General features: G+C 37.9%; 1 protein-coding gene across 1 annotated transcript; it reads right to left on the bottom strand.

The window, feature by feature from the left end:
* Window positions 1-740: 740 nt before the first annotated feature.
* Window positions 741-12678, bottom strand: LOC150075496 (uncharacterized). Its single transcript, XM_090388515.1, has 2 exons — window positions 12542-12678; window positions 741-1866 (listed from the first exon to the last, which is right to left on the bottom strand). The coding sequence occupies exon 2, from the start codon at window positions 1536-1538 to the stop codon at window positions 741-743; it is 798 nt and encodes a 265-aa protein (XP_090244641.1). The 5' UTR covers window positions 1539-1866; window positions 12542-12678.
* Between the last annotated feature and the right edge of the window lie 483 nt (window positions 12679-13161).

The raw sequence follows: 13161 nt of genomic DNA on the forward strand, positions 1-13161 counted from the left end.
AAGTTCCTTTCTTGTGCCCACCTTCTTCTTCCAGTCACAATTCCCCGAGGAGCTGTTGTGGCCACCAACAAATTCCTCCAACTGCATCGATCATGTGCTATATGGGCGGCATTGCAAAATGGTCACACCAAAAAGTTCACTGATCCCATCCTTCCACCTCATTGCAGGTCTTTAACGGCAGTTTTTGGAGTTGGTTTTGTTATGGTTTCTGTGACATCACATAGTGCTTGCCTACCACATGGCTGATTTTGAAAGGGGACCGCTTTAATCATAGGATCATTGTGCTCATGCTCGCTGGCTTTTTTTATGTGCAACATGATGTAACTGGCAGACTCTGCAGTTATCATAATGTAAAGTACTTTTCAACAGCAGAAGGAACTTGAGTGTTCTGAAATGCCTGGAATACTGCAATACATAGTAATAATCTAAATTATATTCACTGACTGCAGCAGTATATCATAATTAATTTTGATTTAAGTCAAACAACAGCAAAAATGCATATGCTTAAATAAGAGGATTCTTTCTAAGCTGTCAGCTCAAATAATCTTTAAAATCATCTTTCTGAAAATTCTCTACCATATTAAAGAGAACAAGTTCTATTATAGAAAAAACAAGAATTCTTCCTAAAAATCACTTCAAAAATATTTAGCTACATGTTCAACTTGGAAAGGATTTCTGAGTATAAAGTAACATTTTCGGACCTACTTGTTTGAAAAATGTCATCACATTTTTTAAGAAAATTATTTCTCATGAGTATGAACTAATAGATGTCTTTTCAGGTTACACGGAAGTGAAAATGCCCTGCCACATATTTCACAAGAAAAGAGTTTCTCATGTGTATGAACTAATAGGTGAGTTTTCAAGTGAGCCGGTTGTGAAAATCTTTTGTCACATATTCGACAAGACAATGGTTTCTCCTGAGTATGAACTGACAGGTGTCTTTTCAGGTGACCTGTTTGTGAAAATGCCTTATCACATATTTTACAATGAAATGGTTTCTCCTGAGTATGAACTAATAGATGTTTTTTCAGGTTGCTTGAATATGCAAATGTCCTGCCACATATTTCACAAGCAAATCTTTTCTCTTTTGTATGAGCCCATAAGTGTTCTTTCAGACATCTTAATGTTGAAAATGGCTTGCCACATGTTTCACAACAAAATGATTTCTCCTTAGTATGAATTAGCTGGTGTATTTTCAGGTTGCCTGACTGTGAAAATGCTTTGCCACAAGTTTCACAAATATATGGCTTCTCCCGAGTATGCACTAAGATGTGTGCTTTTAGACTACCTGACTGTGAAAATGCCTTGCCACATGTTTTACAAGAAAATGGTTTCTCCTGAGTATGAACAACTACTAAGTGCCTTTTCAAGTCACCTGATCGTGAAAATACCTTGCCACATGTTTCACAGGAAAACTGTTTATCCTGGTGTGAACAGTTCTTTGATAAGGATATGCCAATGCTTTTTACACCCTGTTCTCCATTCATATTTCTAACTATTATCAGCTCTTCTTCCTGCTTTGCTATCTTTATACACATAAAATGTTCTCTGAATTATCCTCTTTTTCTCCATATGCCTATGTATTTAAGAAAGTTATTTTTATGCTGAATTGATATACACTCATTCTGTGTTTCTGTTTTGTAGTAAGCATGCATATTTTATAATCTATCAGAATATTTTCATGACTAGTTTAAACTGCAAATGCCATATGGTCCATATTTATACTGTTGATTACTCACTTTGAATTAAGCACCTATTTTTGTTGTCAATATTTAAAATGCACATTGTCAGAAAGCAACTCTGGTTTTGTTCTTGGTATCAGGTTCACTCATTTATTGATTTGAAAATATTTTCACCTCCTTCCTCCTAAAAAAAGAGAAAAGAATGAATATACCATATAAAGTAATGACAAATGAATACATGAAATGTAATTTCAAATAATTTATCTTACTGCACTATCAACTTTCAGTATTAAGCCTTTGTTTCACATAGTTCATATCTTAGCTGTTATTTATAAATTGACGAACTTCATTCAAAATTTATCTTTGATCAAGGTTTTCAGGAACTTCTTGCAACCATTTACCCAAAATAAACTCCTATGATCTTGAAGATAGAATTTCATTAACCAGAAATTTTTCTTTAAATTCACAGTTGAATAGACGATTAGTGAATATATTTAACTACGCCAGGAACCAGTGAGAGGAGTGCTTAAACACAAAAGAAAAATTCTTTCAGGCTTAGTTAAAACTGAGCCATGGTTAACTGTTTCTAAACATGTGGGCAGCAATTTGAGGATTGAGTCAGAGCCTAAAAATAACAAAAAAGTTTATATAACTGTCTAATGCTAATGTTTATAGAAACTTCAATATTTTTTGGTCCTGAACCAATTCTAAAATATCGGCTCACATGTTTTAAAGCACTGTATTGTGCTTGTTCTTGCAGATGCAATCAAAGACAGATTTTCTTCTTAAATCCAGTAACTTGGAAAACTTGCTTAATTCCAATAATGAAACACCATTTATTTTTTCTTAAATCAGAGGGGTCTGAAGTTCAAACTCAGTCAATGTATATTCAGGCTACAAATAAGCTTACAGTGTATCATGAAATTCTTCATTCAGAGAGAAAAATTTGCCAGTAAGATGTAACATCAAATTCTTGTAATTGCCAATACAGTGGATACCACCTATTGTGATCACTTCAGGACCCTGCTAAAGAGAAAAAAATAACCAATGGTAAAAAAATGCAGTTGTTCAGTATTGATTATTAATGCAGAAATGTGCATGTAAAAAGTTGGAAATGACAAAGAAAATATGAAAATCAAGCAATATAACATATTTTCATTTGATTGTCTACTATTACTTCTTTGAAGAAAGGATCAATAAAAATGAAACTGTGAATGTTTCTGGAAATCCATACAAACCATTAAAAATAATAAAGAAAATATTAAAATCAATAAAACGGTTAATGTTCTACTGTAAAACAGTGATTGTTAGAAGAGATACAATACTTTCTTTCATGGAGTAACAAAACCAACCTGACGAACTGTATATGAAGCAACATCATTAACTACCAAACACCATATTGAAGTTCAAGAACAAAACCAACCTGACGAACTGTATATGAAGCAACATCATTAATTACCAAACACCATATTGAAGTTCAAGAACAAATCTGAATGTTATATAACTAGTTCCATTGAAGGTGCATGAACTGCAATATCACGAAAAAAGTGGTAACAAACTGAAGTGCTGATTACAGTAAATGACTTTTTTTTTCTATGTATTAATATACATCTGATTGGGACCTCATAAAAGTGATAACATTAACTGTGATCACAATAAGTAATATGCATTGTATTAAAATGTAAAAAGTATTACTCTTCATGAATTTAATTAAGAATACATCTCAAACCTCTTTTCATACTCTGACTACCAAGATTATAAGAGTTCAAAAGTTCAACTGTCATTAAAAATACAACAGCCAGAAATGGGTTGTGAAACATTTCCTGACAGCATGGTATGTAGAAGACCGGCAGAATTACTTAACAAGTACAGGTCACCGTTGAAAAAAAGCCTTGAATAAGGGTTGAATTTGAAAGAATCTACAATTCTGCACAGACACGATAGGAGAGAGTATATGATGAGAGCCTTGTCAATCAATTCAGCCCTGGAAAGATTGTGCAAGGCTCAAGGGGTAGAATTTTTTTCAGCCTGGTCTGTACTTGTTAACAGAAGGGACTGCTTCTACAGGGATGGGATACGCTTAAATATAAAGGGTGCAAGAATATTTGCTGATGCTATCGAGGTTAGGTGGGTCGGAGAACTGCTAGCTTGGGGGGGATACAAGGACTAATAGATTAACAGTAGCCACTGGCAAAGGTGAAAGTGATTCTTGCACTGCTTCTATTGGAATGAGCAGTAGCCTGGAAAACAAGATGCAGGATATTTCAGAGACTGGTGGGAGTCATTCCAGTACAAGTAAACACATGGGTTGTGTTAGGGCAGCTAAGAAAAAGAACAGGTGGAACAGGTGCATGTACACCAAGGTTAGGAGTTTGGTAAATAAATTTGATGAATTTGGGATATTCCTCAAAGCATCAAAGGCGGATATCGTTGGGATATCAGAGACGTGGTGTCACACAGATATAAGGAAGGCAGAACTGGAATTTGCGGAGTACAACATCTACAGAAAGGATAGAAAGGGAGGAGGGGTTATGCTATTAGTTAAGAAACACAAAATCCAAGGAAGTGAAGCCAGTCGACATCGCTGGACAGTGCAGTGTCAAGTCAGTTTGGTGTGACATAAGCATTGGGAGATCAAAATTAAGAGTAGCAGCGTATTATAAGCCTAATGACTCTGATGAGTATAATAAGAAACTGTACGGGGAAATAGAGTGGGCCAGTAAATCAGAGAATCTTATAATGGGGGATTTTAATTTCCCAGATATTGACTGGAATTTGTGGATTGATCACTCACACATTAGCAAGGCTGTTGTGGAATTATTAGATGATTGTTTTGTACATCAACATGTTCGGGAGGCAACTAGAGGGAGTAATACTCTTGATCTGATTATCGGTAGTGATTCTTCATGCATTAAGAATCTGCAGATAAAGGAACCACTAGTGACAGTGATCACAGTGTGCTGAAGTGGAATTTACTCAAAGAGATAACTACCATTAAGGGTAAAAGGAAGGGTTTTTGCTTTTGTAATTGTGACTACGGTGGTCTGAGACAGTATTTAAATTCTATACTGAGACCAACTGATGATGCTACCAACAGCAAATTCAAAATGGGAAGCATTCAAAGAATTTATCTTGGAAGCTACTAGGCTTTACATACCAACTAAGAAATACTGTTCAAGGTTTAAGACCTAAATGGATGTCAGATGAACCAATGAGACATATAGCAGAGAAGAAAAATGCATGGGATACATATAAATTAATGGGTGACATGGAAACCTATGATAGATATAAGCTGGTCTGTAACCAAATCACAAGGGAGATTAGGCAGATTATGAGAAATCTTTGGCAAAGCATGCAAAGAAAAACAGAAAAGAGTTCATTACTTATGTAAACTCTAGAAGGAAATGGATGAATCAGATTGGTCCACTGATTATTGATGGTTCAACTGTTGATGATCCTGCTCAGGTGGCACACCATTCCCTCCAAATGCCTGTCTAGTTCCTCCTTAAATTTATTTAACCTATCAACTTCCACAATGACAGATGGAAGTTTGTTCCAGCAAATAACCACCCGCTGGCTAAAGGCAAATTTCCGCACATCGATTCTACATATGTCTTTTCTAAATTTGAATTTGTGTCCCCTTAGGTTTGTAATCTGAACAAGTGGAAGGATCCCGTCAGAATTCAGCATGCTCAACCCATTCAAGGCCTGATACACCTCAATCAGATCACCGTGCAGGTACCTAGTCTCCAGCCACTGCAATTTGCAGAACTTAAGCCTCTCTTTGTAAGAGGATCCCTTCATTCCCCTCACCAATCTTATTGCCCTTCTCTGTACACGCTCAAGCAAATCTACATCTTTCCTAAAATGAGGTCTCCAGACCTGTACGCAGTATTCAAGGCATGGCCTGACCATTGCCTTATACAGAGGGACAATCACCTCCTTTTCCCTGCTAGCAAAATTTCTATATATCATTGACAAAACCCCATGACAGGTTGCCCTGGCAGCCTGTGTGCATTGCTCAGAAAACTTCATATCTGACTGCACAATTACTCCCAGATCGTTTTCATTTTCTACCACCTTAAGTGTAGTACCACACAGTTGGTACATTTCTGTAGGGTTACTTCTAACCATATGCAGTACTTTGCATTTGTCAAGGTTAAACTTCAGTTGCCACTTCTTAGCCCATCTGCCCAAATTTTCTAGATCCTGTTGCAGTAGTACACTGCCATTACTGTCATTAACAACCCTGCCAACCTTTGTATCATCTGGAAACTTTGACAATAAGCCTGATATACCTTCATCAATATCATTGATAAACATACAAAACAACAGAGGACCCAACACCGAATCCTGCAGGACTCCACTAATAACATTAGTCCACAAAGAGCAGCACCCATTAATTACCACCCTCTGTCCTCTCCCACTCAACCATCCTTTTATCCATTGTAGTAACTTACTCTTAATACCATTCTGCTCTAATTTGTACATTAGACTTCCATGCACAACAGTGTCAAAAGCTTTCCTGAAATCCAAATATAGGATATCAAAATTATTTTTTGCATCCAGTTCCTTTGTTACCACATCATAATATCCTATCAAATTTGTCAGACAAGACTTTCCCTTAACAAACCCATGCCGTGTCTGAATTATTGCTGCAGTCTTGTCTAGATGATTCTGCAATGCATCTTTAACTAGTGACTCCAATATTTTACCAGAAACAAAAGTTACACTAACTGGCCTGTAATTACTCGTGTCACCCTTCGATCCGCCTTTGTGAATTTGGGGTACATTTTCACGTCTCCAGTTCGTGGGGACCTCCCGAGTCCAAGGATGCTCTCATAATTATAGCTAAGGGTTTGCTTAGTTGCTTTGCCGCCACCTTTAATATAACTGGATAGTCCCATCCACCTCAGGTGCCTTTCTTATGTTTAACTTCAATAATTTCTCCTCCACTTTGCTTTCAGTTATTACAAAATCATTAAGCACCCTGTTACAATTTGTTAACCTTCTGCCATTTTCAAACCAGAATAACTCCTCATGTATGAATGTAGATGCAAAATACTCATTCAGTTTGTTTGCTATCTGAGCAGAATCATCAACAGTGGAACCATCGATATCAAGAGGATCAATCAGATTCTCCACTTCCTTTTAGAGTTTATATAAGTAAAGAAATCCTTGCTGTTTTACTTAGCATCTTTTGCCAGAGATTTCTCGTAATCTGCCTTCGCCTGCCTAACCTCCTTTGTGACCTCATTACAGACTAGCTTATATCGGCTATAGGCTTCTGTGTCGCTTGATAATTTATATGCATCCCATGCATTTTTCTTCTCTGTCACAAGTCTCATTAGTTCATTTGATAACCATTTAGGCCTAAACCTCAAGCAATATTTCTTACTAGGTATGAAACTTTTAGTACCATCCACGATTAATTCCTTGAATGCTTCCCACTTAGAATTTACTGTTGGTAACATTGTCAGTTGATCCCACTCTACAGAATTTAAAAACTGTCTAAGACCACTGTACTCATCTTTACAGAAGCAAAAACCCTTTTCTTTACCCCTGATGGTAATTATATCTTTAAGTAAATCCCACATCAGTACACTGCAATCACTGTCACCTAGTCGTTCATTTCTCCGCAAATTCTTAATACACAAATGATCACTGCTGATAATCAAATCAAGAGTATTAACCTCTTTGGTTGCCTCTCAAACATGCTGCTACAGAAAACAATCATCCAATAAACCCAAAAAGTCTTACTAGTGTGTGAGTGACCAACCCACAAGTTCCAGTACAGACACTATCCTGTCTGTACACATTGTACTCCCCAAATTCCAGTTCTGCATTTCTTATATCTGTGTGACACGTCTCTTATATCCCAACAATATCCGCATTTAGTGTCTTGACCAACACTTCAAATTCATCAAATTTATTTACTATACTTCTAGCACCTATTCTTAGTCACCCTAACACAATCCCATATACCCACCTGTTTCACGATCACTGCCATCAGTCCCTGAAACCTCCAGCACTCCTTGCTCCAGGTTGCTACTTATTCTAATAGAAGTTGTGCAAGAATCGCCTCTGCCTGCCTCTACTTTTAACCATTTAGTCTGTGAACCCCCCCAAGTAACAGTTTTTCGACCCACCTAACACTGCCTCGATAGCATCAGCAAATATTCTTGCACCCTTTCTATTTAAGCATATCCCATCCCTGTAGAAGCAGTCACTCCTGTTAACAAGCACAGACCACGCTGAAAAAAATTCTACCACTTGAGCCTTGCACAATCTTTCCAGGGCCGAATTGATTGACAAGACTCTCATAATGTATTCCCTCCTATCTTTTCTGGGCAGAATTGCAGACACTTTCAAATTTAACCCTGACTCGCGACTTTTTTGCAACACTGACCTGTATTTGTTAAGTAAATCTGCAATCTCCTACTCTTAATGTCATTGGTGCTAATGTGTACAACAATATCACCTTTTATGCCCTTAAAAGGTGATATATGCTTTCATCATCATCATCAGCCATTTTCAATCCACTGCAGGATGAAGGCCTCTCCAGCAACTTTCCAGTTCCTTCTGTTTTGAGCACTGGCCATCCATTAACTACCCAAAAACTCGTGAATTTCATCTATCCATCTCCGCCTTTGTCTTCCAGGTTTTCTTCTAGCTCCTCTTGGGTACCATTCTGTTATTTTCTTAGTCCATCTGTCATCATGTCTTCGAGCTATGTGTCCTGCCCAAGACCATTTTAGTTCTTTAGTTTTGATAAGAATGTCCTTTACTTGAGTTTGCTGCCTAATCCATGTGTTTCTCTTATGTAACACTCTGATTCCCAATATAATTCGTTCCATTCTTCGCTGTGTAGTTGTCAGCTTCTCTTCCATTCTTTTGGTGAGTGCCCAAGTTTCACTTCCATAAGTCATGGTGGGGAGTATACATTGATTTATTATTTTACGTTTCAGACAAACTGGGATATTGCTCTTCAGTATGTGACTATATTTCCTGAATGCTATCCATCCAAAATTTATTCTTCTCTTGACTTCCAGCCATTTATCATTATTACAGCTAATAACTTGTCCCAGATAAGTATATGACTCCACCTTTTCAATTACTGCTCCTTCAATCATTATTTCCCTTTCCGTGGCATACTTGTTCATCATTACTTTTGTTTTAGCCATATTCATCTTTAGTCCAAAATCCTTACTAACTGTGCATAACTGATTAAGATTTTCCTCTAATTCTTTGGGATCGTGGCTTATGACCACAATGTCATCTGCAAATCATAAATGGTTTAAGTACTCTCCGTTCACATTAACTCCTTTCTGCGACCAGTCTAATCTTCTGAAAGCTTCCTCAAGGGCAGCAATAAACAGCTTCGGAAATATTGTGTCTCCTTGTCGAACTCCTTTCTCGATTTTAAATTTGCTACTGTCTTTGTGTAGTCTAATAAAGGATGTAGCACTCTCATATATTTTCTTCCAAATCATAATATATGGAGTATCTATGCCTTGTCTTTCCAGTGCCCGAAACATTGCCTTATGCTGTATGGAGTCAAATGCCTTTTCATAATCCACAAATGCCAGGCATAATGGTGTTTTATATTCATTTGCTTTCTCCATTAGCTGTGATATTACGTGAAGGTGATCCATAGTTGAGAATCCTGTCCTAAAGACAGCTTGCTCTTTCGGTTGATTCTCATCAAGTATTCTTTCTAATCTGTTAGTAATGACCCTTGTGAACAACTTGTAGATATGGGATAACAAGCTAATTGGTCTATAATTTCCAATTTCTGATTTATCTCCTTTCTTATGCAGCAAAACTATGATTGCATTATTCCACTGCTTAGGCATCACACCTTTTCTAATGCACTTTGTGAAGAGCCTAGCCAGTTTTTGTGTTATGTCTCTTCCTTCCAATTTTAACAATACTACAGTAACTTCATCTTCCCTCGGGGCTTTCCGATTGTTCATTTTCATATATGCTTTACGTCATCAAATTTTGCCCCTGGCAGACATACCCTGGTCCCGTTCCATCTATCCTTTTTACACAATATATTCCCCCGTCTCCCTGACAATAGAGTCACCAACAATAACTAGTTCCTTTGGGGCCAGCACTTTCTGCCTTGGTTTATGCCGCAGTGTTGCCTGATGCCCAGGAGTGAGCTCTGGCGTTGAGTTGGGTTGGGCAGCTGAGAGCTTTACGGGCACCTCATATTAATTTCTTCGAGGGCATCTACCCTACACCTCAAGCTCTCAAAGACTTCCAGTAGAACGCTAAGTTGATGCCTAATTTCTAGATACTCTCTGCACCTGGCGCACACGCACACAAAGACATCCTCCTTGGCAAGATCATGTTCTGTTCCAGAGTTCAGCAAACATTTCACAAGTTGCACATTTTTTAAGGCTGTGTTGGTTGCAGAATTGCCCACCCCCCTGAGTCGCAGCACTCCTGCCACTTTGTGATTGTTGCTTTGCTGCTCTAGTCCGAGGCATATTTTAAATTAATAAGATCAACAAATTTAGTTAAATAATTGTCAATACTACGCTATCTAATAGAATTCTAAATGCAGTGATGCGTATTACGCTATATAATTATACGTTAAAGCTACCTAGTTACCACAATTAAACCCTGGCAGTGAGCTAGATGATTTTGTAATAACTGAGAGGAAAGTAGAAGAGAAATTGTTGAAGATAAACATAAAAAAGACACCCGGGGTGGATGGGATCTATCCAGTTATATTATAGGAGGCAGCAAAGGAAGTAAGCAAACCGTTAGCCACAATTATGAGAGCTTCTTTGGACTCAGAGGGAGGTACCCATGGACTGGAGATGTGCAAATGTGACCCCAATTCACAAAGGATGATCAAAGGGCGACAAGTAATTATAGACCTGTTAGTTTAACTTCTGTTCCAGAAAAATTAATGGAAACTCTGCAGGATCATCTAGACAAGACTTCAGTTACAGCTTGGACACAGCATGGTTTTGTTAACGGAAAGTGTTGCCTGACCAATTTGATTGGATGCTATGATGTAGTCACAAAGGAACTGGATGCAGGGAATAACTTTGATATCATATATTTAGATCTTAGAAAGGCTTTTGATACTGTTGCACATGGAAGACTGCTGAACAAATTGGAGCAGTGTGGCATTGGAGGCAAATTGCTGCTATGGATTTGGTTTGGATTTTATTGGCACATTAGCTACAAAGGTTATAATGCACCAAGACCAGATAATATATAAAAATTTAACTGCTATGGATAAAGGGATTGTTGAGTGGGAGAAGCCAGAGTGTGGTAATCAATGGACACGCTCATCGCGGACTAATGTTATTAGTGGAGTCCCTCAGGGTTTAGTGTTGGGTCCATTGTTGTTTTCTATATTTATAAATGATACTGATGATGGTATATCAAGCTTAATGTTCAAGTTTGCAGACTATACAAAGGTTGGCAGGGTTGTTAAGGACACAAATGACAGCACACTGCTGCAAAAGGATCTAGAAAAGTTGAGCAGATGGGCTGAGAGTTGGCAAATGAAGTTTAACATTGACAAATGTAAAGTACTACAATTGGGAAGCAGTAACCACAGAGTAATCTATCAACTCTGTGGTACTACACTGACAGTGGTAGAGAACGAAAAGGACCTGGGGGTGATTGTGCAGGCAGATATGAAATTTTCTGAGCAGTGCAGACTGTCTGCAATAGTAGCTCGTGGTGTCTTGTCAATGATATACAGGAATTATTCTAGCAGGGATAACGTGATTATCCACTTGTATAAGGCAATGGTTAGGCCACACCTTGAGTACTGCATACAGTTCTGGGGGCCTCATTTTAAGAAGGATGTAGAGCTGTCGGAACAAGTACAGAGAAAAGCAACAAGATTAGTGAATAAAGGGTTGCTCTTATCTTATGAAGAAAGGCTTAAGTTTTGCAAATTACAGTGTCTGGAGATTAGACACCTGTGAGGTGATCTAATTGAGGTGTATAAAGCCTTAAATGGTTTTAGCATGCTCAATGCTGATGGAATTCTTCCTCTTGCTCAGAATAATCACCTGAGAGGGCATAAATTCAAATTGAGGAAAGACAGATGTAGGATAGATGTGCGGAAGTTTGCCTTTAGCCAGCAGGTAGTTGGGTTGGTGGAACAGACTTCCATCCTTTGTTGTGGAAGTTGATAGTCTAAATAAATTTAAGACTGAGCTGGACAGGTTTTTGGAACGGACGGAGGGGTGAAATGAAAGGTGTTTTTTTTTTTTTTTTTGGCTGATGCTGCATAAGCTTGCTTTCTTGTATCATATGCCGCTACTAATGCTAATGCTTTTTTTCTGTGTGCCAAATGCAAGAAGTTTGCCCAATTTAAAACTGCATGGTTTTCTACATAAAACTGAATCATCGAATAAATGATTGAACATCCTTCAAACGTCCAATGATTTCTGTGAGAAAACTTGCAGTCTCATCAGGGTTAAAGTACATAGTGATGTATCAAGTGATGCACTCCCAATTTAGTCTTTGGGGAGAGAATAATCAAGTTCAGACTGTTCTAGTTCAAAAGGCTTCCCCTGCACCAAGATGGAGGCAGCTCTAAACATCAGATGTCTTCTTGCCATTATCCAGGAGAGAAGATTTGTCATTGCTGTGAAAATGATGGTTGGCATTATTATGGAACCAGACTTCTGGGCTAACTATGAATTGAGAATCCCAGTACCAAACCTTTGGGCCAATCCAGTCCTTCAAGGCCACCCCAAAGTGGTTAAAGTTATCTGATCGGTTCTTACCTGTGCAAATGCTGCAGTACATACACTCCCTGAATGGTGACCTCTACAAGTTCGTATTGGATAAAAAATATAGGCAGAACTTACTCCATCGACTTCCTTCTCAGGATCACGTCACAGGACATTAGAACCTGCTCCCGAGGACCTGTCCATCACTGCCATGGATCCCTCACTGCATTGTTCTAACTTTCTGCGCCGGCTCATATGACTCCAGCACTGTAAAAGGACTGCTCCCTAGAGAATAATTTAACTTTATAACGTGCTGTTGTGTATATATTTTCATATGTAAATTTGCAATTTGGTTTCTCCAATGTTTAAATCCTACACTCTTATAATTAGTAATAATATTGTTTTTTTTCTCCCATCTTATCCTTGATTGTATTAGCCTTTACTGTAAACCCGACTTGTAGCCGTGAAGGGCTACAAGTCAGGGGCGTGTGTCTTTTGTGTGCAATAGTTCTTCTTCTTAATAACATTGCTTTATCAAAGCATTTGAAATCCTGATGGCTGCAAAAACACATGAAAAGTTAAGGCAGTCCAGCAAAGTATCTTACAAAATTCTCTGAAGGCATATAGGATTAGCTACATCAAAATTGGTATGCACAGAAAACTTTATATTACTAATTTGCTGAATAAGAGAAAGAAAATCTTTATTGCAACTAAATGAATACAATGTACATATATAGATTTAAGTGAAGTTGCAATTG

Source organism: Mastigoproctus giganteus, chromosome 14 (assembly GCF_048544385.1).
Source record: "Mastigoproctus giganteus isolate SK-2022 chromosome 14, ASM4854438v1, whole genome shotgun sequence".
Lineage (NCBI taxonomy): Eukaryota > Metazoa > Arthropoda > Arachnida > Uropygi > Thelyphonidae > Mastigoproctus > Mastigoproctus giganteus.